Here is a 26,861-nt window from a genome sequence, read left to right as displayed (position 1 = left end):
TTTTTCTCATCCTATTCTAACCCTGAAAGAAACGACGACAGCTGTCATATTAAAGAGCTAAGAAGTTTTCACTTTTCTACAGTTTTCTAGCTTTTATTCTTTTTAAGGAGAGAGAGAGAGAGAGTTTGAAAAAAAGAATGAAAATTCTATTTTCACGGGCTCTCATCTTCTCCGTATACTTTTTATGTATAAAACAAAAAGTTCCGGTCCCAGATTACTTTAGAAGTCCTTTTCTTTAAGTTTAAGGTGGGGTAAAAAAAAGTCAGGAAAGATACGGAGGGGTTTTTTCTCCTTATTTTTTACCGGAGAACTTTTCGCTTTAATGGACGGTGAAATTTCAAATCGTTTCTTAATTTTTTCTAAGGCTGTTAATTTTTCTTATTTTACGAATCACTTGATAAAGGGGCTGGGTGGTCTGCTCCATAACATAGAGGGTTAAATGACCCCCGAAAGAAGTTGCCCCTCCCCCTTTTGGTTCTTCAGGTTACGTTACTTTTAACCAATTAGATTAGAGAATTATTTCCCACATGCATCGTTTGTATACCTCCATATTTTTTCTTGGAAATAATACCCCTCTAGAATTTTTAATTTTTTGGGTTTTTTTTTTAATGAGCGTAGAATTAATGAATAATGGAACGATATGTCTACTATAACAACGAGTATATTTTTTATTAGTGTTGATACACGCGTAGTTTGTTAATTGACAGTTTTCCATATATTTTATAATACGCTCTTTCAAATTTAAAAAATAATAAAAACATATAGCTTATACCTTTCCTTTAAGTTTATGTTCTTTAACCCTGATTCATTATTCAAATTAAAAAATTATTAAATAAATTAATTAATATCCGTAACGAACGCGAACAAATTTAATAATCAGAAAAACCATAAACTTAATTTTCCAATTTATACTTTTCCCCATAAACGCCAGCGCACGTATGGGAAATTTCCCATGGCACATCCCGCTACTCAATTCGGTTAATTGCATTGCAAGCTGATTTTGTTTACTAATTTCCCAGCAACATTTCAACCCTTAATTTAAGGAGATACGTTTTGTTGTTGCCGCGCTGTGTTCTAAACTTAACCCTTTCTTGGGGTGAATTAGGATATATCTCCGCTTAATTATTTTGTTTCCCAACCGAAATTCCGCGCTGATGTTTTACTGAATAATTAATAAACACGTAAACGTCAGGCGATGTTTTGTTGTTGAATTCTAATTTAATCAAATCCCGCTTTACGTGGAAAACGCTGCAGCGCAACTTCATCAGGGCCCCCCTTCCACTCATTTTTATGGTATTGTTCGTCGTAGCATAACCCTATGATAATCGTCTCCTAAGTATATGGATCCAAAAGGATATTCACTATGATCACTGGGTAGTTTATAAAAGTTGAGGGGTTATCCGTAGGTCCTTTTGTCAAAACGGACATAAGCTATGTTCACACTTGCACGGGAGTCGGTTGACAACTCGTTTGCCCAACTTGTTTCAAAACCCTCTTTAATGTTAGTTCACACCTTAAGACGCTTCTGTTAATGTTGTCTGCTTATCTTTTCGTTGATGCTGTCTGCTAAATTCAGTGAAAAATACACTTAATATTAGTCTCATCCCATGTGAAATACCCCTGAAAACTAGAAACTAGCTTCCAAAGTCGCTTTGAGTTGGTTCGCGAAGCAACTTCAAGAAACCGCGTACGTAATCGGGTTTCTTGAGTATCAGTTTTGTTCACACTTAACTTTGGAGGCGTTTTGAATCGCTTCGAACCGGTTTCCCTTGTAAGTGTTCACAATTCCTATGGAACCGTTACACTGTGCTTCTGTACTTGAGTCCTCCTAACACCCTGTATAAGCCCCTACAACAGACCTGTACTTGTATAATATAGGTTTATGTCAATAAATTTCTTTATTCTATTTGCTTCCCCCTATTTGTTTAGTTATAATTGTTCTTTCTTATGTACCTAGATTCATTTATAAATTAGCGTGGTTCGGTGTATCTTTCTTTCTTTCTTTCTTTCATTATCTTTCATATAAAAATAAACTAGTATGATCTCCCAGTGAGTGAGTGAGAGAGGGGGTGGGACTAAGTATAAAGAACCATTATCATTTTCGTCAAAAATATTCCAGGTTTGGGGGGGGGGCACATGGAGAGTTCATACTGGTACGCGATGCTTTATGCATGCATTTCCCTATATCCTTCCCCATGGATGTTTTAGTATCCATTATATCCATCCCCCTGTTTTAATAATAAATTCCATTCTTTGTGATGCGATGTGAATAACCAAGGCTTAGTTTTCTTTCACGAGTGTACCCGCTGTTTTTTCCATTATTACTTAGTATTTCTTTTTCCACACTCCTAAAGATGGACGACGTACCAATATGGAGAATAGTCCAGGCTTGTAACAATCAGGGAAAACATTAATTCATCTTGAAAAATCAGGGGAAGGTCTTAATTATTTAGGAAACTTCAGGGGAAGATCATAATTATTTGGGAAACTTAAGGGAAATATCATAATTATTTGGGAAAATAATCAGTGAAAGACCATAATTATTTAGGATAATAATCAGGGAAAGACCATAATTATTTAGGATAATAATCAGGGAAAGACCATAATTATTTAGGGAAATAATCAGGGAAAGACCATAATTATTTAGGAAAATAATCAGGGAAAGATCATAATTATTTAGGAAAATAATCAGGGAAAGACCATAATTATTTAGGAAAATAATCAGGGAAAGATCATAATTATTTAGGAAAATTATTAGGGAAAGATCATAATTATTTAGGGAAAATTCCTTGGCATGGAGGATGAAAAAAAAATTATTTAGGAAACTTCAGGGTAAGATCATAATTATTTGGGAAACTTAAGGGAAATATCATAATTATTTGGGAAAATAATCAGTGAAAGACCATAATTATTTAGGATAATAATCAGGGAAAGACCATAATTATTTAGGGAAATAATCAGGGAAAGACCATAATTATTTAGGAAAATAATCAGGGAAAGATCATAATTATTTAGGGAAAATAATCAGGGAAAGACCATAATTGTTTAGGGAAAATTCCTTGGCATGGAGGATGAAAAAAAAAATTAATCAGATCTGATTTTTATCACAAAAAAATACGTGTTCATTGTGCATATTAAATTTATAGGAAGATATTGAGACTCGACACCTTTTGTAATTTCTCCATTGAACCTTACACAGTCAGAAGCGTGAAAGTGCCTTCTTGCCCCCCTCCTCTCTCTTACTCAATCTCATATGTCAGTCGTTGAATCGCGTCTTTTATCCGGCCGAGACTCCATGGATGCCATTCATTTAAAGTGCCTTTTGCCACTCTCTCTCGCCCTCCTATCTTTTCTATATCCACTATAAAGCGTGCGCCCTTTCAAATCCACTGGATATAGAATGATGGTAGATTCCAATGGTTTCTTCCATTGGTTGTATGCCGCCGAAAGCACCAATTTTTATTGCCTGACTCCTCTTGTACCACCATCATGGTGGGGTGGATTTAATGGTATTTTATCCCGGACGATGTTTCAAGGCGTTTAGGCTTAACTTTATATATCCCTGGGATTTACACTCTCATTGGGTTACCTCCTGTAGAACTTTGGTGTTGGGATAAAGATGGCCCCCTAGATGGTCTCGTCGTTATGTTTTTGGGGGGCTTCTAAAAAGACAAATGTTTCTTGACAGGCGAATGACACTCGGGCTTTATTCCCCTCTCCCCATAACCTTTCTGAGTATTTTTATTTTATTTATTTTTTATTTTTTTCACGATCTTGTCTTGTCAAGCTCGTACGATGTCGCGACGAATTGTTTTCTTCTGGTTTTACAGAGACCTCATTTATTAATAATGAACTTGTTGACATCACGCCGTGTTTAATAATATGTATTGTAAAGGAAAGGTGAAACGATTTAATTGTTTTCTGAGCAAAAAATTCAAAAACCTAACTTTGTTAAGCCAGGGATAGGTTTAATTTCAGCAGTAGGACTGGAGAACAGAGTAGTCTGGGCGCGCGTCAAAGTCCCGGACCCCCTTCCCCAGGACTTGAAGAAGAGGCGGGTCGTAGCGACAGAGATAAAAAGGAATTACGCGTTTTTCGCCGTCCCCGTCAGCACATCATCGAAACGTAGTTTAAGTGAGCCAATAAGATAGTTTAAACTTTTCGTTACGTGTTGGAGGGAGGGGCTCTATAATACTGGGCTATGAGTCGGTCTGAAGTAAATACTAACCGTTCTCCATTCCTACTTCTAAAATTAAATCTATCCCTGGTTAAGCCTAAATGTCTAAATTTAAAAATATTTTTTTCTAGAACTCTCAGAACGAACCGGAGCAAGTAGTGCGATGGAATTCGCTATTAGTCTCCTACCCTAAACCTAATTACTCCATGAACCCGGTCCATTTTAATCTAAAAGGGTCCTATTAACAAACTCAATAAGAGGCTGCTAGGGCGTTCAGTGACACCCTCTCTTCGTTTTAATCGATTATCATCTTCATCTCTCCCCCGTGTCATTTTTCTTGACAAGCCTACTTTTTAATTTTCTCTCCACAAATCCTTTCTCTCTCACACTATTACTCCGCGTCGTCCTATAGTCCCATCCCCTGATCACCCTTCAACCTCGTAATCAAGCTCATGGAAACATTTTGATCGCTTAGTTCTACAGTCAATTATCTTTCCTCTCCTCACTTAATTGAATTCATTCTTTTCTCCATCCTTGGGTAGGGTGCGTGCAAACTAAATTTACACACTGCAAATGGTTCAAAACAGTGCATCCCTCCACTCATCTCTATTCATACGTAAAGTTAGGAGCACCGTACTTAAGCCTTTGCTTGCACCCTTATCCCTCTCCCAAAAAAAACCCCTTCCTCCCTCAGTAAAAATGTCATTTAGCATAATGATGGAAATTTTCGCGCTCGTTTGACGATAAAGCGGGGGATGGGGAACGTCACGTGAGACGACTGTTCATGAAGTCAGGGCTCCCATCTGGTCTCTAAAATACCTAAAGTCTCTACTTTTTGGGTAGGTCTCTAAACCACCCTAAAATCGCCATTTGGTCTCTAAACCACCCTATTTTCAAAAATTCCCGTTTTTAATATTCCATCTAAAATTTTTTGCAACAGTAAAACTATTCTCACTCCGATCCACAGGGAATTATTAAACGCTTTAACCTTTACAAATGACCTTGGCAATATCTCGCCAATTTGAACTATGTTTTTCCGGTTTTTCTCATTGGCTGGTGGAACTGTGTTTAGAAAGTAAATTCGTCTTGGCTCGGAGAGGTTTATTTTGGTTTCCCAACTTTTTTTGTGATACTTCCGTACAAATAAAGATCTAATTTTGATTTTGAATTGGTCTCTATTTGGTTCCTATTTCCAAGAATTTGGTCCTTATTTTACCCTATTTTTACCGTGAAAGGTCTCTTTTTTCACTATTATTTTAAGAAATTTATGTGGGAGCCCTGTGAAGCTTATAAGTCTCGTGCTTTTTTGTGTGTGTGTGTGTGGCTTCAGTTTTGGTGGTTTTTGAGACACGCGGGATTGTGTGTTAACTGTGAGTCTGTTAGGCCTAGAATCAATCGGCTTATCTTTTTCGTTTAAAGTATCTATCTACCTCATCTCCCCTCTATTTGCTTTCTCTTTTACGGTTTGTAGTTGCGTGTGATGGAAGGTATAAATGGGATGGGGAGAAATGGAAATTAATTTTTCTAAAAAGCTTCTCGTGTCTGTGTGGTTTACCGAGATGGGTTTTCTTTTTTTCTATAGTTGTTGAGGAGTAGGGAGGTTTAGGTAGGTCGGGGTTTGAAAAAGTTTCGTTGGATTTCTTGAAATGTCACGAATTTTTTCCGCAAATTTATCTAAGGGTTCTTGAAAAACATTATGTGGGAAATTAAGATGATTTCAGCGTAAGGTTTGGTTAGATTGTAAATACACGAATGACTAAAAGTGCGCCTCTTTTTAGGGTAGAAAAAAACTAAAAATAATAATTTTTTGGAAAAGGTGGCAATAAACAAGCTAATTAGCCATAATTTGGAAAAGTACCAATAATTGCATAAAAACTTATTCTATTTAGTAAAATTTTGGAAAAGGGGAAATTTATTCAGTTGATAAAACTTGATAATAACAAAAAGGGGCGCACATTTAGCCGCTCATGTAAATACTCTAATATAGTTTTGTTGAAAGATCTGCTTCATATAGCATGTGACATTTGACCTTAAAGCAACACGTGTAAATGTGGCTTTTTATTGAACATAACATTAGATCTTCCCAAGATTTTATTTAAACCCCGCAAATAGCTATTTTTTCAATTTCTAAACATGAAGACACCATTGCTGATTCTATTACTTAAATTCTTTTCGTAAAAGAAATGTTTTGATTCCAAAATTAAGTAATTTTTGGTCAAAATAGTAATAAAAGAACAACCTTAACCCAAACGTTTCAGAATCAACAAAGACAAGGAATGTGAAATTTGCCACCACATTCCATTTTTCTTTTTTTCTTTTTTCTTAAATATAAATGAATCTAGACATCTGTTCTCTTGGAGATGTCCAGTATTATCATCACGACAAACCGCCGCGTGCCTTCCAAATATATTTTTTTCTTCTTTGCTTTCTCCGGCCTCGTCGGAATTTAATTGTTCTCCGCTTATTTTTTTCCTGTCAGAGCCTTGGAGGTTTACGTTTTCCCGCGTTAGTGGGATGGAAAGGGCGCGCGTGGGAGTTATAGTAAAGAACGGTGGTCGATATTTGTATGTGTATATAACTACCTACAGGGTGTTCCAAAAAAGGGTAGGTGGGAACTTAGTATCGGGTTCCATAGGTAATGTTCCAGGCTTCGACTATAAAAACTCAGCCCACGAAAAACCACGGATTTTATTGGGTTAAAAACTACTTAATAAAACCCATCACTAAGATCTTCAATTTTGATGAATTTGAAATATAGAATAATTTCATTTCAAAGATAGTTTAAGGTTCTGTTAGATATTTGTTTTTTATTAAACAGTTACTTTTGAATGACAATTTCAACAATGCACGCAACTGCTAAAGATAAAAAACCCGGTGGTCTGGGTTGCTTTAACCAAGTTTGCAAGTTGCCATTGGAGTATAAAAATCTACCCCTTTTTTTTAACACCCTGTATAAACGGTAGGAAGTGTTATTATCCGGAGTTTGGCAGGGAAAACATACCGGGGATTTCTCTTGGGGATTTTTGCTTTTTTCCAAAGAAAAAGCTGGTGCGCGCTCTCTCTCACTCTCTTTCTCTCTCTTTGCTTGACGCGCAGCTCGCTAGCCCGGAGATTAAGACGAGAAAAGCTTCAACTGTCATAACTTTCCCTTCCGGTCCGAGTCATACTCTTTGCCGTATTATATACGTCCTATAATGAACTTGTGTTGATGCGAAATTCCATGGAAATGACAAAATCTATTGATTACGTATCAGTTAAGCGGATTTGTATTTTCCCTCGAAATTCATTTAGGGCTTCGCAAATATAAGAGGGGTTTATTTCCCCGGCTAAATTATGAGATCTGATTCAGTTCTGTGAAATCTACGGGGATATTCTGATCTTAACTCTTACCTAAATGAAAATCATAATGCAAGTTATGGTTTTGAGTCGAAAATTTAAAAGTAACTTCTGTGATATTGAGACTATAAACAGGTTGTGAGTGGAGTCAATTAGGATTATATTTAAGTTTTTTTACTTAAATATAAGTGGCCATACGTAAAATACTCCAATCATATATTCATAACATGTTTAGGGTGATTTTCTTATGGGAAAATGCCATTGATATTACATTTTCGACTCAAAGTTGATGATATCCCATAGAACCATCAGTCTTTTTGTAATGCTCCGTGTATAAGATTACAGTGATTCCACTGACTAACTCCTCGGGAAATGGGTCTATAATTGTTCTATAAAAAAAAAGAATAACCATATTTTAAGGCATCTCCTATGATATAACAGCTAATCAAAGAATAATATCGCATGCCATTATTTAACCCAAGGAACCTCAGAATATAATTTTTACTCTAATCACTTGCTCGGCTTGGGAACCATCCCTTCTCTGACGACGTACGATATTCCCTCTCCCATGGTGGCGATGGCGAACGGTCTTATAAGAAGCTTTGGGTAATTGGCCGGCCATCTTTCATTCTTTGACCATATATAGCCAGCCGAGTCTCTAGGCGCTCGCTAGCCTCCCACTCCCCTAAAGAGCTAAATATCCCTATAGCCCCTTTGACCTCCTTGGGGGGCCAAAAACTATTAGAAAGAAGAATTCCCTCAGCTATCCCTCCCCTTCCCCCAAAGACCATCTACTCCTATGAAAAATGTTTAATAACGTTCAAGAAAAATCTATCGTTTTGATGGCTTTATACCGGTATAGGGGATTTTGGGCAGATGAAAGTTAGGCCTAACTTCGTTTCTTGATGAATGTTGTGTTGTGTGGTGTTGTGGAGGATTGGGTTGCAGCCTGAGGAATCACTTACTGATCCTTCTAGAATTGGGAGCCATTTTAAGGAGAGGTGAAAGGTATTGTAAGAAAAGATTGCAGTAGCTCATATTCCCCGCCTTTATCTCTATTGGCTTGCTTATTTGGTTAGACAATAGATATGTAGTTAGAAAAACTTTTCCTCTCTCATTGTTTATGGACTTATAAATCAGTGTATATAGAGTGTAAGAAATATACCAATTTCAGAAGAGACGGAAACATTACAGGGGCCTGGGAAGTCAACTTCTTGGGTTATTTCCCTTGCACCAAGAAGTACCGTTAGAGGTAGCGCGAGTTGGTTTGCCTCCTTCCACGTGTATGGTCAACTCGGGCTCCGTCTGGCGGTGCCTTTAGCGCGAAGGAAATTACCCAATAGGGCAGCCTCCTCCCGCCTGTTTGTCGATTTTTCTTCAAATAACTGTTGGAATAGTCTATTGACTAGGTCTTAAAATTCACACTCTTTGTTTTAAATTTTCAGATTAATTTGGTTTATCTCGTACGAGTTAATGCGAAATTGAAGCTGAAGTAATTCAACTGTGAAACTTCTTTTGGTGAGCGACATGTTTTTTAATTCAGTTTCAGTATTTCGTATATTGTTAAACGTATATACCATGCGCGTTCATCTCAGATTTGAATGCAGCGTAAAATCTATTCGCATATACGCAACTTTAAAAGTATAACGTGTTGAATTTTATTGGTGACACGAACATTGAACCGCTTGATCAATGTTGATATTGATCTCAGTTAAAGAATGCAGTATGAGGCCATGAACGCGCCATTGAAACTTAAAATAGAGCATATGGAATTATCAAAATAGGATGGACTTTTTTTTGTTGAAAGATATAGGCTAATAAAAATGTAGGAACCAGCAGTTGGGGGTTTTGGGGAAGTAGCCATGTCCGAAAATCAAAATCGATTTTTCTATATCACTTCAGCACCGCATGGACCCTTTTTCATCCCCATCCTCCTTGGTCCCTTAACTTAAAGGACGGAAAAACGGGGTCCAAATATATCATACGATTTTTGAGGAGAATAAATGGAACCTTCAAAAACCTTCGTAGGCTCAATTGCAAACTTGGAATGGGGGCTTTTTATCATAGAAAACCCTATATTGTTCCATTGAAAATATCCCTTTTCTAAGGTTATAAACAGTTATAATTTTAAGTGTTTCATATCACGTTAAGTGTCGTGTAAACTGTAAAAATTTTATCTCGTAATATAACTCGAATTTATTTATTTTACACCAAGAATGTAAGATTGCGTTGCTTCTTGGTTTTGTTATAGTTTCAATATTCATGAATGAGATTGTTGGTTTCAGAAAGGATTTTACCAACTGCATAGTAGTTTTCTAAATACTGGATCTAAATCCTTTATATTTTGTATTCTGCAACCTCGACGATTTCGATACAATTGGTAAAAAGAGTTACTATTGATCAGATAAACGTTGAATAGCAAGACTAAATAAAAAAAGCAATATGGGTTTCGGCACCAGTTGACCAATATCGGTGGAAAAGGCAGTAAGTTTGTCTACCCCAGCTATATGGGCAGGGCTTCGCTTTTATAACAGTGGATACTGTAGGTCCACGCTAGAGGGGGGGGGGGTTGACGACACTGAGGTAAGAAATGGAAAGGTATGACGTTGCCATTTATAGGACTTAAATTACTCTGTAGGAGGGTTAGAACTTTTATCATCGCGTTCTTATCGTAGTGCGAGCAGGTTTTTCAAAGTAGTTTTGGTGGAATGTAGAACACCCTTTTGGAAAATTGCCTCGGGACGAGTGCTGGTTGTGGAGAGTTAGTTATGAAAACCCTTTTACGACAGAACAAATTTTCCGTGTGTCCACGATATCAAATACTGCCATTTTTTTCAAACCGTGCACTCTTTTCATAGTTTCCCCAACTACAAAATTATTTCTTTTTATAACATATAGTTAGTTCGTTATATGTATAGCGGCTTCTTTGCCTATCAAATCAATATTGAAAGACTTATATCTTTATGTACACGAAGCTGAGGGAACGCAAGTTTCACGCGCGTTGTCATAGCAACGTTTAAAAAAGTAACGAGAAGTTAAGCCTAATATTATACTTTTATAGTCTGTGACGTCAGGAAATGAATACAATTTCAAAAATACCCCGTACGAATTAGTTTCCCGCTCGTTGCCATAGTAACGTTTACAAAATATTAAACTTTTGTGTTAAGCCTAATATTATGATTTCGGTTATGGTCTGTGACGTCACGAAATGAAGACAATGGTATGTTGACGTAATCACGATGTAGCGCGTGTTAACCCAACTTTATTTATAAGAAAATTAAGCTCGTAGTTTTCATTTCAAAAACAATTTTATTAAAGTTTATTATTTTTGTTACCGCCTTCGTAAATCAAAAGACGTCAACCAATCAGTACTTACCGAATACTTTTAAATTTACTCTGGCTACGAGTTGATCTCCTAGTCCATTATCGGCCCTGCATTCGTAAATGGCCGTATCCTCTTCCCTCGCTCTTAGGAAGGTCAAATCTCCTTGACCCGTGATAAGGATGGAAGTGGGGTCACTCGCCGTGACCTGTCTTTCCGTTAACCCTAAAACCCAGAGAAGAGAGAAGAGACAAAGAACAGAAGGTTAGCGTTATAGATTGGAGCAAAAAAGAAAATCAATTGAACAAGGGTCTTTAAAGCTTATTGACTTTACTTATTGGGAATGGCAAAGATTATGGAATTCAGGGTTCCCATACGACAGGTATTCTAAAATTGACCAAAACGTTCAGGGAAAACGCTGGAAATAATGAGGGAAAATCACTGGAAATAATGAGGGAAAATCACTGGAAATAATCAGGGGAAATCTCTGGATATAGGGAAAATCACTGGAAAACTTGAGGGAATTTGAATTTGAGACTTTCTTGCAACCATTTACTATAGGGATGTTTACAATTTTATATTTACTATAAGAGTATAATGTAGCTCCTTAGAAACTATTTATTTTTAATGGTTAGCAACGTCTTGGAGACGAAAGGAAAAAAGCCACTTTAAAGATTAAATTTAAAAGTACTTTGGGCGACTTTGGCTAGTTTTGGAAATGGGGAAGAAAAAACGAATGTTAAAGAGCTTTTTAATACGATAATTGGTTCTGTCTTTTCAGTTATCCTTAACCCTTGAGCTTTTAAAACTTCGTTCTATTCCTAGTTTTCAGATAAATTAATCTGGTAAAATTGAATGTTAAATTCCTTTTTTGTCTATATTGAATTAAATCTAACCTTTTAGGCTGTATTCCCAAAGTTCCTTAACGATGTTAAGGTTATTAAATTAGGCTAGTTTTATTTTTAACTTTCTAATTTGATTTTAATTCACTTGGGTCTTGGTATTTTGGTTTAAATTGACGAAATAATCTAATTGTAATTAACTAAAGATTAATCTGAATCTTTTCCTTAATTATAATATAAAATTCCTGACTAATTAACTAGCCATGAAGTTGATTGACGCAAGAATCAAATAAGTAAGTTAGGGAGAAGCGAACTTAAAGGGGTAGAACTCTCCAGGTTTACAGGTTTAATTGTTCGCCGTACAATGGTACGCCCTTTTGAAACAGGGCGGCTCCCTACAATTGGGGGAGCGCAGCAGAAGTTAATAAGATCAACAAAATGCGCAAATGTTTGTGGTGGCAGCGGGGGACGGAAGTCTTGAGACCTATCGGTCCAGATAATGTGGTATGGACGAGTCAGGGTGGGCGCGTCGCCAGGCTTCATTTTTGGTCCACCAGGTCGTGAGGATGGCCCGAACGGCGTCGTGGTTAAGTCTATGAGCGCCTGTAAAAATGTTTATCACCCGATACAGTTGTGTTCCGGGCAAAGCAAACTTATAGGGGTAGAGCTCTCCAGGTTAAGTCTATGAGCGCCTGTAAAAGTGTTTATCATCCGTTACAGTGGTGTTCAGAGAAAAGATGCCATTTAGGGACAATTTAATTTTTTTATTTCTTTATATAAAATGCTATTTAAGGAAAGGTTCCTTAAATATATTCTTCCTAAAAATTATACATTTTAAAGGGAATATAAACTTGTATTTAATAACTACCAAAAACTTATATTAACCGAAATTTAACGCTACTATCCCTTTAAATGTCGCCAAAAATCATAAATCACGCTGCATTCGATTTATTTTAAGCCCTATCAGAACTTCTTCAAATATAACCCCAGCTGTCTTCTATATTTATCCACCTTAAATTTGCAATTCAATACCTTATCCGAAATGATAGCTAAAACTTTACCCCTAGAGGCTTTGATTTCGTTGAAAGTCCAGTTTGAAATGAACTCCCTGAGACATTAATATATTTTATCCATAAAAATCGCGTCTTTCGCCTTGCTCCGGAGGTTTAAAACTGATATTTACGACATACTTCGGAATATTTTTTGTCGTGTCACCATATACCTTTTACCTTTAAAATTCCCTTATACCTCCATTAGAAATAAATTAATCTGAAGTTTTAGATATTGTGTAAGTTAGCTACGGATGGCAAAATGTCATAGAACATTTTCGACTAAAGAAATACCCTTAATTTTTAGCCAGGCTTATTAGAATCACCCTGTATAAGCGTTGTCTCTTCAGAGTTTTACTTAAATTTAAGGGCTTCTAGAAACTTTGGTTTTATCAACTTCTGTTGACGTTTTATATAAAGTAAACACACACACAAGCTCAACCGACTTTACGATTTTTGACACGTAACTTTGGTGTTATTGGCACTATAGGGGTATCAAATCTGACACAGATGTTTTGAGTTTTAACCCCCCAAACACCCCCCCCCCCTCTTCTATTCACCTTTAGAAATAAAACTAGAAAATAAGCCTTGAGGAGCTTATGATGCTGGCAAAGGCTTAAGTTTCTCCATCTATAAAAACCTTTCCCCTAGACACATACTCTCTTCTATACAACTGACAGGACCTTTAGAAAGCTTAGCCCAGCTAAAAAATTAGGAGAGGAGAGAAGAAAGGCTACTGTTCTCTAATATCATTAGTAAACAATGGTTTAAACGCCATTTTCGTTAATCAATAAACAATTAATTCTTTCGGGCCTTGGCTGGCTTTCACGCGAGTGTTATGTAAGAGGATTTTTGGGTTTCAGCATCAGTTGCAGCGTGCTTTCAGTAAAAAGATAAAAGCGAACGTCTTCTGCTTGGACTGGGTTGTTGCAATCGATCCCCTAGTGTACACGATTGCATTCTAGGAAAGGCTTACTTTGTAGCTATAGAGACGTCTTTGAAGATCCCATTCAAAGGCTCAAATACCCTAATTAATAGAAATGCCCAAACTTTTTCGTATACACCAGTGATCAATTTGAAAGCCAAGCTAGGTATCTTGGACCATTTCAAACAAACCAAAACTCTATGCGGGCCCGGATTAACCTTTTCCCAAAACTTTCTAAGCCTTGCTTTTGATTGTTTAACTATATCCGTATATGTTTCTGTCGTAATCACTTGACCCCAATGACCTTTCTAATTAAAATTATCTTCGCTCTCTGTTGAAGGGAAAGGCAAGGCCGAAGTGACTCTGGTTTTCAATTGAAATAGTTGGTATATTATCTAGCCTTCATAACGGTGTTAAGTGACGCGGTTAAGAGTACATCTTTCAACCCTTTTTTACCTCTCCGTGTGACGTAGTCCAGGAGAGGTTCTGTAACGGCCGTGTCTGTGTGTCTGTCTGTCTGTCTGTCTGTCTGTGTGTCTGTCTGTCTGTCCGTTGTTACACCCACGTGACCGCGTTCGCAGTTTGCGTATCGGAGCAAACGTGTTCGCCATTTCCGAACTGCTTTCACAGTCACGGAAATGGCTCCTCTACTTGAGTTCTCACACCACCAATCTTCTGGTCTTTGTCCATACCACACGGACACTAGTCTGTTCTTACTGGCTGCTAATCACCACCATCTTCTGGTCTTCGTCCATTCCACGTGGACACCAGTCTGTACATACTGGCTTCTAATCACCACCATCTTCTGTTCTTTGTCAATCCCACATAGACACCCGTCTGCACTTACACTGCCTTCTAACACCACCATCCACTGGTCTTCCGTCTATTCCACATAGACACCAATCTGTATCATTGGCTTCTACTCCATTATCATCGTTTGGTTTTAGGATATACGCGGCGATCAGCTAGGGTTACGAGAAACGTCTAGCCTCCCTAAGGTAGGATCGCTACCAAAGGTTTTCGCATTTGCGGTTTTTCCTTACGAAACGAATCGTATATATACCCCAAAATTTGAAGAAAGCGGGAAGAGGGGTACCCTTCACTTTAAACGTCAATATTAGCAAAGTTTGAGAAGATAATAAGTATAACTTTATTTTAAACGATTTAACTATTATTAATGATAATTATTGAAGATTAAAATAATTAAAAATAATTATATTTATTTAAATATTAAAGATAAACCTCTCGTGCAAAGAGAGAGATTATCATTGCCTCCTATATCTACCAAGGCCCGTGCATGCGATATATTTCCTTCATTGCCTCCTATATCTATCAAGGCCCGTGCATTGTGATATATTTCATTCATTGCATAAACATAAGCGAGATTGTTTTGGGAAAAAAATACTGCTTCCACTAATGCGTTTATACTCCTTGTTACTGTTGTATAGAGTAATCATGATAAAAGCTTAAAAAATTACGAGAGGACAGACCTTTTTTATCCTCATTCAAAAATATTTTTTGGTGCTAAGACTGCTTTAAAAAATCCAAACGGTTAGGCATTGGTAAAAAAGACAAATGATATTTTTCAAATCTTATGAGATAACGCCCACCTAGTTGAAAATTGCCGTTTTTTATCCGCGAGAGCCATTCCTTATGAGAATTTCGATGCTAGTAGGTTGTCAATTAAACTACCGGTATATTATTGTTGTTGGAAATTGGATATTAAGTCAAATTAAGTGGTTGTAAAGAGCCAGCAGGTTTTTGCCACTTCTTTTTGTATTTGATTTTTATATGTAAAATGGAGGAAGATAATGTTGAGAGTAAGGATGAAATGCGGAAGCGCAAAGCGCGGGAAAGGATGAGGGCAAAAGGTCGACGTTTTCATTGGATACTTAAGGTTATATAATCTTCTCGACACGGAGAGGTAATATTTTGGTTTTCCCGACTTGTTTCTTCTTACGAATGGTCAAGTTCAGATGATCGTATATACCGTCCCTCTTTCTTTGGTAACGCTATTTATAACTAATAATCCCCAGCGGGCAATTTTTTTCTACCTTTTTCTAGTCTTATTCGTTGGTAATAGACCGTGCACAGCAGCCTACACCAACACCCCTCCTTATCAAATTTGTTCTGGAAAAGTTGGGATTTGCTCATCGGGCCAAGCTGTAGGGCTAATTAAGCGGAGATGGCCCCTCTCTCTACACTGTCTGTCCAACGAACGAAGCTGAATAAGAGTTTGAGGCTGCGTATTTTTAGTTTCTCTCATTCCTATATCACCTCATCTGTTATTTAAGGCCTATCCAGACTCGACTAAAATTTTACGTTCATGTCTGTGAAGTCGCATTGCTCATTTAATTAGCACGTGTATAAGTAAAATATTCGTGGGTTTAGTTTTAAAATTTTTTGAGTTTTGTCGGGTGCAGTGTCGAGATGGCACCACCTGGTTAGCGCCTTTTCTTTAGCCATAGCCGACTCGATCATTGAATACTGACGCATGATTAAGTGAGCTATATACGCTTTAGCAGACGATATATAAGAAGTTTTAATATTTTTGGCGCGGTATTTGTTTCCTCATTTTGGATTTGACAGCTATTTTAGTATTAAGGAAAATCACCACATTCGCGACTCGTTTAAAGTCGTCTGCAGTTACGTCTGAAAAGGGGGAAAATGAACGTACCGCAGGGGAACGTAAGATTTTACTGTAGTCTGAACGGGCCTTTAAACTCTATTCGGGCTTACTTCGTGGATTAAAGAGATGGAGAAAACTAAAAGAGGAGTTTTTTTTTCATCATTCTCATCGGTTTCTGTATACGATAGGTGATGATTAATTGCGTTGAAGGTACGCTGAACGGTTACGTGTATACTTAGTATTTTACATGCCGCTTAGGGTTGCCCTTATTAATTGGGTGATAGTGAACGATTTTAAGTAATACCTAGTTACTTACCCCTTTCCTCAATTTTATACCTTTTCCGAAGTGGATCCCGTGTGCGTATATATTAAGGCTGAGTCAAGCAGAATTTGCTATAAATACTTTTAAGAGTCACATAAAGTGGCGGGAGGGTCCTTTGTTTAATTAAGTATTTCTTAATGGTATTTTGCATATCAGTGTGTATTTTGTAAAATTCAGGAAGTTTGTACAGGAAATATTGTTTAATTTTTCCGCATTATACAGGTCCCCCGGGCAGTGAAAATTGAACCAGATTTTTAGATAAATATGCCTGGTGTTTCTGAAACGTTTGAATAAGAAATTATGGACAATGGACAGTGTAATTAGACGGTCTTTGGGTGATTTATTAGTCGAAAATGTAACTTCTATAGCATTTCGAAGCAATTAAAGGTTCACCCTAACTAGTTTTACTGATGATCCCTTTATTTTAATTAAGAAACTGAAGAGACTATCCTAATTTAATTAAGGGGCCATCCGTAAAACACTCACTACTCTTAACTTGTTTAGGTGTCATCGAACATTTTCGACAATGAACATGCACCCCTCATAACTTCCTACAGACATTAATTTAGAAACACGCTGTTTATGATAAATCATGATCCGTGTGCATGAATGAACCCCCAATGTTTAAAAGGACACTGGCCCAGAAAGAACAAGAGCTCTTTGTTATATATTTAATTATATCTTCAATCTGAGAGCTAGTTTTGTAGAACACGCTACACTAAATGATGCTATTATAGCTGAATTATCCACATGGTTTCGTTTGAAATTAGAGCAGCAAATTCGGACTGACTTCTCTTCCTCACCATCTCGGTTTTAGCTAAAAGGGATCATTCCAAGCTTGCTTTTCATTCTCCCAATTCCAATTTGGGTAGAGAGACTACTACGAAGGAGAATAAGCTATCCCTGGCTGTGGTGGGTGGTATCACCAGTTCTCCGCGATGGTGGTGGGTGATTACCCGGTTATATTTTTCATCGGATGGAATGGATAGCACCGGAGGTATAGCTTCCGTATAACGCGTACATCCAGCAGCGCAAAGCCAGAGAAGGACTCGTTAAAAAGATATTAGGTTACGTGCGGCGAGGGCCAACCAAGGTAGAGAGAGAAAGAGAGAATTGCCGCCTCTCAAAGTCCCAATGCTCTTAGAAAGGTATAAAATTTACGAATCTCAGCAGCTCTATCTCATCTTTTTCCCCGCCCTTTTTCGTATAGCTCTTTTTCCCGCGCTTTTACGACTATTCTCTCTGGAATTAGCTAAAACTAATTTGGGAGGAAGAATCTCTGAAATGTTACAAACACACCCTGCACTCGCCGGGTCCAAAAGGGTTGAATTTATGCCTATTTGATTAGGGGTGAAATTAAAATGGGGAGGTAGAGAGATATAGATGCTTTCCCGCAATAATTAAGCCTAATCTTTCGTACGTTACATTTTTGTGCGACTGCGCAGTGGCGCGCAATGATGGCTGTCTATAGACTATATAGTTTTAACCCTTTTTTATTCGTTTTTGGTATGTAGAAATAATTAGTTGACTTTTGCTAATCAAGATGAATTTTGATAATATATTTATAAATATATGGTACCAAATAATAATATAACCATTCCTAAACCATCGTCTACTTATACTTCACATTGTTAAGCCTAATTCTTCAGCGTTAACCCTTGCATACATTTATCACCGCGGCTAAACCTACTGTCTGTAATTAAAAAAAACGCCTCCTAATTGGATATCCATTCCATTCCATCCTTATTTCTCACATTAAACCAGGAAGGAATAACTTTAATTCCATCCCATTTTTAAAGAAAATAATTCAATTACAGCCTACGAATAAAAAAAAAAGAAAGAACCCTTTATACCATTTTAATAAAAATTCCCCCCTTTTCTCCTATCCTATCTCATTGTAAAATGAAAATAAGAATGTGTGTGTTTGTAAAGAAAGATCTTGTAGGGGGCCTTATAGTCTCCATTGTTAATCACCTCGCGTGCCCTCACGCGTGTTCTGTACCACCCTTATCTAGCTTTTGTATCGAGTTTTAATTAAATTAACAAGAAGCCTTGCCCCCTCTCCTCTCCTCTTCCTTCATCCTCATCCTTCGCAGCATCTCTCTTTGGGATTCTGGGTTCAAAGCAAGAACAGGAAGTCACGCAGCATCCTTTCTCTTACCCATCTTTGCCATCTCTCCGGTGGTGGTGGTAACGTTTTTCTAATTACGTATCTCCGAATTCTCTTAATTCGGGGCGCTGTATAAGGTCGCCCGGATCGAGTGTTTGTTGGGACAAAGTTAGTTCTACCAAGCTACTGGGTTCACCACCCAACGATGGTTGGTCCCACCCACTTTTTAACGTTTATTCCGGATGACTTAACGGATGGGAAGAGGCTGGAGGGAAGCGGGAGAAGGAAGGCTTGTCGCTGGGAGCTGCATGGCTCAAGATCGCTGAATTTGCTGCTTTCTTGGAATTTGTTCGCGTATAAAGGTGTAGTTTAGGGGAAAACTGCAGCTTTAAAGGGGGTTGTTTAATTTGCATCTCGTGTGAAAGTAATAGTTTTTTATCTTCTGTAATAATTGGTTAGATGATAATGTTGAATCTTCAAGAAGTGTATGTTACTTGTCCTTGGAACCAGTTTTTAAAATTCAAGAAGTGTAGGTTACTTGTCCTTGGAACCAGTTTTTAAAATTCAAGAAGTGTAGGTTACTTGTCCTTGGAACCAGTTTTTAAAATTCAAGAAGTGTAGGTTACTTGTCCTTGGAACCAGTTTTTAAAATTCAAGAAGTGTAGGTTACTGGTCCTTGGAGCCAGTTTTTAAAATTCAAGAAGTGTAGGTTACTGGTCCTTGGAGCCAGTTTTTAAAATTCAAGAAGTGTAGGTTACTGGTCCTTGGAGCCAGTTTTTAAAATTCAAGAAGTGTAGGTTACTGGTCCTTGGAGCCAGTTTTTAAAATTCAAGAAGTGTAGGTTACTGGTCCTTGGAGCCAGTTTTTAAAATTCAAGAAGTGTAGGTTAGTGGTCCTTGGAGCCAGTTTTTAAAATTCAAGAAGTGTAGGTTAGTGGTCCTCGGGACCATTTTATTAATTGCAAATCTATGGAAGCACTAAGGGAAGCCCAGTCCTGAGACCATTTTATTATTTTGGTTGGAATTACTAGTTTAAAAAAAATATTCTCATATCCCAGACCATGCTATCCAGGGATTCTAAAACTATACAGGCCATTTTTATATTCTTGAAATAATTGATATAATCTTATTTTAACATCCCATCTCTTTTCTTTTATACTTAAACCACCACCCTATTATCCACTCCTTTTACCGTTTGTCCGCGAATGCTTTTCAGGGTAGGTATAGTTTAGAGAGAGAACAGTGGGCCTAACGGAGCGAGCCGTTTATACCTTTTTGTGTATAAAAATAGAATGAAAGGAGATGGAAGGATGGGAGGAGAGGAGAGAATAGGAGCGGTTTCTTTTTATCTTTTCCTTACCGTCTATTCTGTACCACGTGACGTTGGGATGCGGAATCCCTCGTGCTCGGCAAGAGAACTCAACTCTGCCTCCGACGGAAGTTTCTCCGTCCGATGGCTTTGCTGTCCAACTTACGGGAGCTGAAACAGTTTCGTCCCATCATAGGAAAAGAAAGAGAACAGAATATAATATCAGAGGCCCGCATACTACTGACTGTAGAATCGATATTGTGGACCGGGTTTCTTTTTTAATATAGGCCGAGGCTTAAGGTAGGCCTTAGTTAAAATAGGGGAATGCCCTAGCTTTCTAAAATATAAATATAACCCCCCCCCCCATTTTATCCGTATTCTATACGTGGAGACTTAACATATTTTTCGGAGAAGTGGATAAATGTAAAGTTCTGTTTCTTATTCCTTATGAAGCTCTCACACATTTCAAGTAAACACTCTAAATGTTATTTGACGAAAAAATAAGCGACGTTGGCTTGGGTTTCCTCTATATCTCCTTGAAAAATATGCAAACCAAGGCACTCAAAGAATAGACGTAGTTGCAGATGCAGAATTTTTTTATGAACAATATTTTGTTGTTTTGAAAACGTCCATTTTATCTACTTCTAACGTCTTCTATCTTTCAAGTAAAGACATACCCCATTTTTATCAAGGTATAGCATTTCAAGTTGAATTGCTGAGTTTACAGTACGTTTCATGCCGGAATAAGGCAGGAAAATGGGTTCTGAATCGCCTTAAAATAGCTTTTAGACGCGTTGCATTATTGCATGGGGTTTGGGCATTGAATTGTAAAGGTATACCTGTTTCTAAGAGGATTTTTTTTATTATATACCTTTTTTTTTCAATTTTATTCTCTTAGATGACTTCTCTTCTTGTCTCTGCTTTCAAATATTCACCCGAAATTCGTAGTGAAGTACTAGATTGAATTAAGGTGCACGGACCTAAGGCTTTTGCCTTGTTGTATATACAGGTACGGGAATGAAAAAAAGAAATTTCAATGCTAAGCCTTTTTGTTCTATAAAAGGATTTTTACAACCCGCTCAGAGGTACTGTACAGGTCTTTTCTCCTGTTTTAGATTTTTCCCTTTTTCCATGTAGGCCTAGTATTACTATTTTTGACTTTCCTTTTATGAACCTTAATACTAACACGTGTGGGGAATTGTTACCTGGTTTTTGCATTTTCAAAATGACGTAACTCGAGATAGTGTTTTTGCTTTAATAGTATTTAATCAAACATACGGAGATTCTTCAATAATAATAATTCTATTTATCCGAATTAAAAATTAAAATTTCGAACGCGATATTCCATCCATCGCAAATTAATTAAGTTGCTATTTATAGAATAAAGCGTTAATTAATTTAATAATTAAGGTGGAAACGAACTATTGCTTTTTACTGTAAATACGCGTTGAAAGATGTTTTAATTAATTTGTAATTCCTCGTGAGAAATGAACGCGGTGGCTTCTGAAGGTACGGAGGATGGAGAGGAAAAAGGACCGGTTGCTATGGTAACCAGGGGTAAAATCCTCCTCCCACGCGTCTTAGCAACTGTTTTAATAGAGATGCCGCGTGCATGCATGTCATATCTCCCAAGAGAAGTAAGGGAACGTCATAGCATCCTTCTGGACTCTCTCTCTCTCTCACACACACTATGCCAGAGACTTATAATTATCCAATAGCTCTTTCTTTTTCCTTCCAACACGTGTGACGCTCTTTTGTTACTCGGAGAGAGCTGAAAAGGCTGCAGTTTTTCTCCATTAGCGTGGACGCGTTTTCGCCTTGGATAAATCCGATGGGACACACTGAAGAGTGCGCCAGTGTACTCCGTTTCCTCCCCCCCCCTAGAGAGCTCAAAATGATATTCCGGACTTCTCTGTGGTGAGTCCGGTGACCGTTGTCCCCAACAACCCAGAAAGGGACAGTTTTACTTGACAGTATTGCTAATATAAGGTGATGCCTTTGTTTCTTAATGCATCTAGTTTCTACTTAAGTTGCGATTCGGTTGATGCCAGGCAATTTTCTTTACGCTGGCCGCCGCAATAAGAAGTTTCGCCCATACCACTAAAAGACGAATTATCTTTCTCTCTCTCCCTCTGGCCCTGCTTTCTCCTCTAAGCTATTTTTTTTTCCCCTGCCTCTTTTTCTCTGATATTAGAGGTGAACAGCCGCTATTACTTGTGTCTTATTCGCTCGAATGCTTATATTTCTTCAATCATACGCTTTCTTTTTTACAACGATCGCATTGTTAAGCCTAAATTGATGTCTTTTATCATTGTCCGGCCGGAAATGGGATAAAATAGACCTTTATTGGACATTGATTTAGCGTTTATAGAAAAAGAAGAAAATAGAAAATAGAATACCGGAAATTGTTTATTATTGAATGAATTTGTTTAAAGAAAAAGATTCCGTATCAGGGGCGTCAATTAAGTTGGTGTGGTGAATTTTATATCTACTCTAGAATGTTTACTGTGTGCTACGAGCATCTATAGTGCCTTGGTGCTCTTGGTTATTGATAAAAATAGGTCTAAAATCCTTTCAACTTTGCTAAGTAAGACCCAGCTTTGAAACCCTCGTGTTATGGCCTAATAAATTCACACGAGTCTTCTTTAAGCTTACCTTTGACGGTTAAGGTCGAGGATCTTTGGTCAGCTCCGGCCTGGTTGGTGACCCTGCACGTGTAATTTCCCGCGCTTTGTAACGTGACGGGGTCGATGATGAGCATCGAGGCTTCGCTCATGGGTTGCACGGCTTTCACGTGCTCTTCTCGCTCTTGGTCGATGGTAGCCCCGTTTTTGAGCCACTCGAAAGAGAAGGGGGCTTTGCCCGATTCCACCAGGCACGTCGCGCTCGTTTTTCGTCCTTCCAAAACGGTGCCCGGAAAATTGAAGGGCGAAATCGAAGGCGCTTCCAAACCTGCCGCCGTGCGTGGTACATTCAAAGTTACTCGAGAGTTATGTATAACCCCCCCCCCCTTCCCAGTATAAAAGACAATGCGTTCGTTTTTTCCAAGAATATGAAAACGAAACTTATTAACTTATTCCCGATGCATCTGGCAAGGCTTAAGTGGTGGCAAAAACACTCCTTTGCTTTAAGCTTTTCCAGGTGCTCTAATAGACTTCAACGTGCGCACATGCTTCAAATAGTCTGTTTGACAGGAAGGCGTAGAAAAGGAGTCATATTTTGGAGTGAACTAGGCCTAGTATTCAACAGCTCTAGCCTTGGCTCCCACAAGAGAAAGGGGGGTCGAACGGGTTAAATTGGTTCCTTGTCACGTGGGTTACTATTTTGCGCCCTCTCTCCGAACCCAAATTGTACTACCACGTGATAAGCAATAACCAAGATTTTCCTCCACTTTCTCCAGTTGTGCGAGTTAAGTTGTACCGCTATTAGTCTAAAAGCACTTGTAATTTCTCTCCTTTTCTACTCCTCCCTGGTCTAAACGACCTTTTGCGTTAATATTCTTGGAAAATTGAATATAAATTCCAGTTTGTTAGAGTATGGCGGGAAATTGGGAAGATGCGTGAAAGGAGGGCGCCAAAAAATTGAATGAAGGATTGAAGTAGTCGACGAAGGATAATTCTACGGAGTGAGAAAAGCGCGTGCTCGGAGTATTTATTTCGTATCAAGAATATACCAGTGGCAAGCCCTGGCGACGTGATTTTTTTACGATGTAGTAATCAAAGGGAATACCTTTAAGGTTTGGTAAAATCTGGTGATGGGAAAAAACATACTCCAAGGGTATAGGCTAGAGGGCTCTACGATTGATTTATGCCCTCTTTCTTTTTTAAATAGCGAGCTTTTCTCAGCAACCGTGAACCGTCCGTCCTTGTCCCCGCGACCAATTTCGCGCGGAATACACGTTCTCATTTTGGGTAAAAGGGAGTGTGAAATGGAATACGGAGCATTTTTTATTTTATTCATTTAATTAATTATTTATTTTATGTTAGTTTTGTGTGGTTTAATTTCTACCATAGCTTTTGCTAGAAGACATTAATGGAATGGTTCAGGCAACATAATATTATATCTTTTACCGTTTAATTGGTCTTAAAAACCCTGATTACTGCCTTGCCATGTTTAGAGGTGTCTGCTATAGCCAGAACCCGCACGGTATTGGTTCAACCAATCGATGGTTGCTGGCTAGCAGACGCCATTAAAACCAATGGCTGGACAATTTAGTCTTAGTTTTTAAGACTAATTAACTGCTAATTATTTTGTACTAAGAGATAACTTTTTTTTAATATTTTCGCTTTGATATTTGGAAAAAGGCCGCTCTTTTTTCCTTTAACTTGTGTTAACTTGACTTTCCTTTTTCACCATCCCTTTGTTCGCGTAGACCTCGTGAATGAAAGAATAAATATAGAAAATGGATGATATTGTGTATAAAAGTGGTTATTACAAAAATTTTCCCCTTTTTTGTAACCCCTTTGCTATATCCCTAAGTACTCCACGGACTTACAAACTATACTTGGTGGGTTTTTGTAACTCGGTACTCTTGGCTACCCCGCGTATAGCACTTGAAAAATAAGGATCTACCAACCAAGTCTTCCATCAATTTAGAGGTTCAGAAAGAAAGGAAAAACGTGGGGAAGTTCTTCGGTAAAATTGTATAGAGAATTTAACAGACCCTCTCTTGGTTAAAATAATGGTTGGCACGTGACATTTCCTCGTGGAAGGGGGAGTGGGAATAAAAAATATCCGGTGGTGTTCGGAGAAGTTTCATTCCCCCTTTTATAGATGAACATAATGAACATGGAGGCAAAAGGGGCTAGGAGATTTTTCTCCCCATCTTGGTTTAATTTCAACTTTGAGGTATACTTTATCTAAACGGAATTCTAGGAATGTCTGGGAGTATTTTAATTAAAGGGACAGTAAAAGCTACGTCATATCTGTGTGTTTTCCGTTTTCTTCAGGATTTTTGTCAGAAATTAATTTGAACTACTGTTTTTGTTATAGATATTTATATCTTTAATAAACGTCGAAGGGTAATAAGTTCCTGTTAATTATATGTTTATACGTTACTGTCCCTTTAAACTTGGTGGATAGATTCTTTGGATTCTAATGAAGATTTCTTACGTCTCGTGACGGTCGAGACGTTTACTGGGTTTAGTTAGATCTCAAAGACATTATTTTTTAGAATTATTTGACAGGGGGTACGCGTTAATCGGATTTAGTAAAACTAATTCGAATTAATGATGAATAATTAGTGCCGGAAACGTTGTTAATTATAATTGATTAACTAACTAAGCTTGGGTATTTGAGTTAAATCGTGAGAAGTGACCAATACCACCCCCTTTCAAATACATATAATCTATTTGTATTTTTGTATTTAGAAAAGTATAGGAACTAAATTCCTCAATTTTACTATATAGAGTTGATTTTTGGAAAACGTCTAAATTATAGACTTTTCGTTAATATCGCAATTTAATATAACATCATAGACGTGTTAAAATTTTTTGTCTATATGTGGTAGACATAGCTTGAAGGCTGCATAGTTTTTCCATGAGACTGTTTGTTATTATTTATTTATTCTTAGCAGTAAATTTCTTTTGCGGAATGCTAACCTTATTTATAAATCTTTTTCTTCGAAATTTCTGGACGTTCCTTCGTCTAGACAACCCATAATTCTAACCGTAGACTCCTTTCATTTTACTCTAGATAAAAAGTATATGCAGCCTTCTCTTTAACACTCACGAGTTCTAGGAATAGTTATTTTCGTCTCACGTTTGCTAAGAATACTTCATTTATCTCTAACAAAACCTTTGTTTCTTTGTTATTGTTATTGTTGTTGTTGTTAAGTATTCATTGACTTCAAACCAGACAATTTCACTAATACCAAAATTGAGGTCGACTTTTTGTTTAAGAATAAAGTCTCAAAACATTATAGAAATTAAACCGCTATTTTTAGCACTTGGTTAAAAAAACCATCCAACCCTATTTTTAAATAAGAAGCTATAGTTTTATTCGCGTTAGAAAGGGTTAATGGAGTTAATGGTAGGTACCTTTTGGAGTTACGGGACACTATTTCACCCATTTTATTATAAATTCTTTCATTCACAAACTAATCCCGAATGATTTAAAAGTACCAAAATGAAAGCGGGGTTAGGATGAAAAATCAAATATTTGCTTAGCAGGGTTAAGAAAAAAAAATATTTATATTAAAATTGACGTGGAAGTGATGATATATTAGGAACGCTTTTAAACAATCAGATAGTGTACTTAAGAAAGAGAAGCATACCAACACTAGCATCTCCAGGCGGCGATACAGCCAACAGCAACACCAATAACACCGTCAAAACGCGAGAACTCTGTAGAAAGCCCGCTTTTTCTTCTAGATCGCGCATTTTTAATCCTCTAAACGTGGTATGTAGCAAAAATAAATAATCCCAACCAAATATTCGGATTGAGAGTCAAATTTAATCCCTTTTTTTTGTGGGTGAAGTTCGGATATCCTTGGAATGTTTACGTTAGCCCTAAGTCATCAAGGGCACTGACCTCAGTATTATGCCATTCACGAGCGCTGTAGTTTCGTTTAATTAAAGATACGAAATGATTTCGTAATGTATATTTTATTGAAGATACACGAAATGAACGGGGGTTCCGGAAGATAATTTTGAATATGATGATTATGTTTGTGGTTTAGGGAATGGGCGCGAACGCGTCGACCCGACCGACTCTCGGTACAACCGAGTTCGCTTAGGGATTTTCGTTTGGGTTTTGGACGACCAAAAATTGGGAGCTAGGACCCCGAGTAACTATAGCACGCGGGAGCGAACGATTCTCGTTCCTTGACTAAAGAGCTAGT

The 26,861-nt window shown here is 37.6% G+C and overlaps 2 protein-coding genes across 6 annotated transcripts in view; one reads left to right on the top strand and one right to left on the bottom strand.

Moving 5' to 3' along the window:
• The window catches only part of LOC149717590 (cell adhesion molecule Dscam1-like), a 101,122-nt gene that overhangs the window by 49,182 nt on the left and 25,079 nt on the right, over positions 1–26,861 (bottom strand). For 3 of the 5 annotated variants that reach the window (XM_089840261.1, XM_089840244.1, XM_089840253.1), the window contains exons 1-4: positions 26,295–26,422; positions 22,676–22,972; positions 20,072–20,191; positions 10,890–11,060 (exon numbers count right to left, since the gene is read on the bottom strand). The exons of the other annotated variants lie outside the window; for them this stretch is intronic. In XM_089840261.1, coding sequence (XP_089696387.1) covers positions 10,890–11,060; positions 20,072–20,191; positions 22,676–22,972; positions 26,295–26,400 — 694 coding nt within the window. In that variant the 5' untranslated portion in view covers positions 26,401–26,422. Of the gene's footprint in view, positions 1–10,889; positions 11,061–20,071; positions 20,192–22,675; positions 22,973–26,294; positions 26,423–26,861 lie in introns of those variants that run through there. 5 annotated transcript variants of the gene reach the window in all.
• Positions 8,953–26,861, top strand: part of Oatp30B (Organic anion transporting polypeptide 30B) — a 97,013-nt gene continuing 79,104 nt past the window's right edge. Inside the window, exon 1 of the mRNA XM_089840222.1 lies at positions 8,953–9,031. The gene's annotated coding sequence lies outside the window, so the exon portion shown is untranslated. The remainder of the gene's footprint in view (positions 9,032–26,861) is intronic.

This window comes from Phalangium opilio, unplaced genomic scaffold, assembly GCF_054372755.1.
Source record: "Phalangium opilio isolate 3A_F unplaced genomic scaffold, DU_Popi_V2 ptg000003l_1, whole genome shotgun sequence".
NCBI lineage: Eukaryota > Metazoa > Arthropoda > Arachnida > Opiliones > Phalangiidae > Phalangium > Phalangium opilio.
Note: the sequence above shows the minus strand (reverse complement) of the source record. Positions and strands in the feature narration are given on the sequence as shown.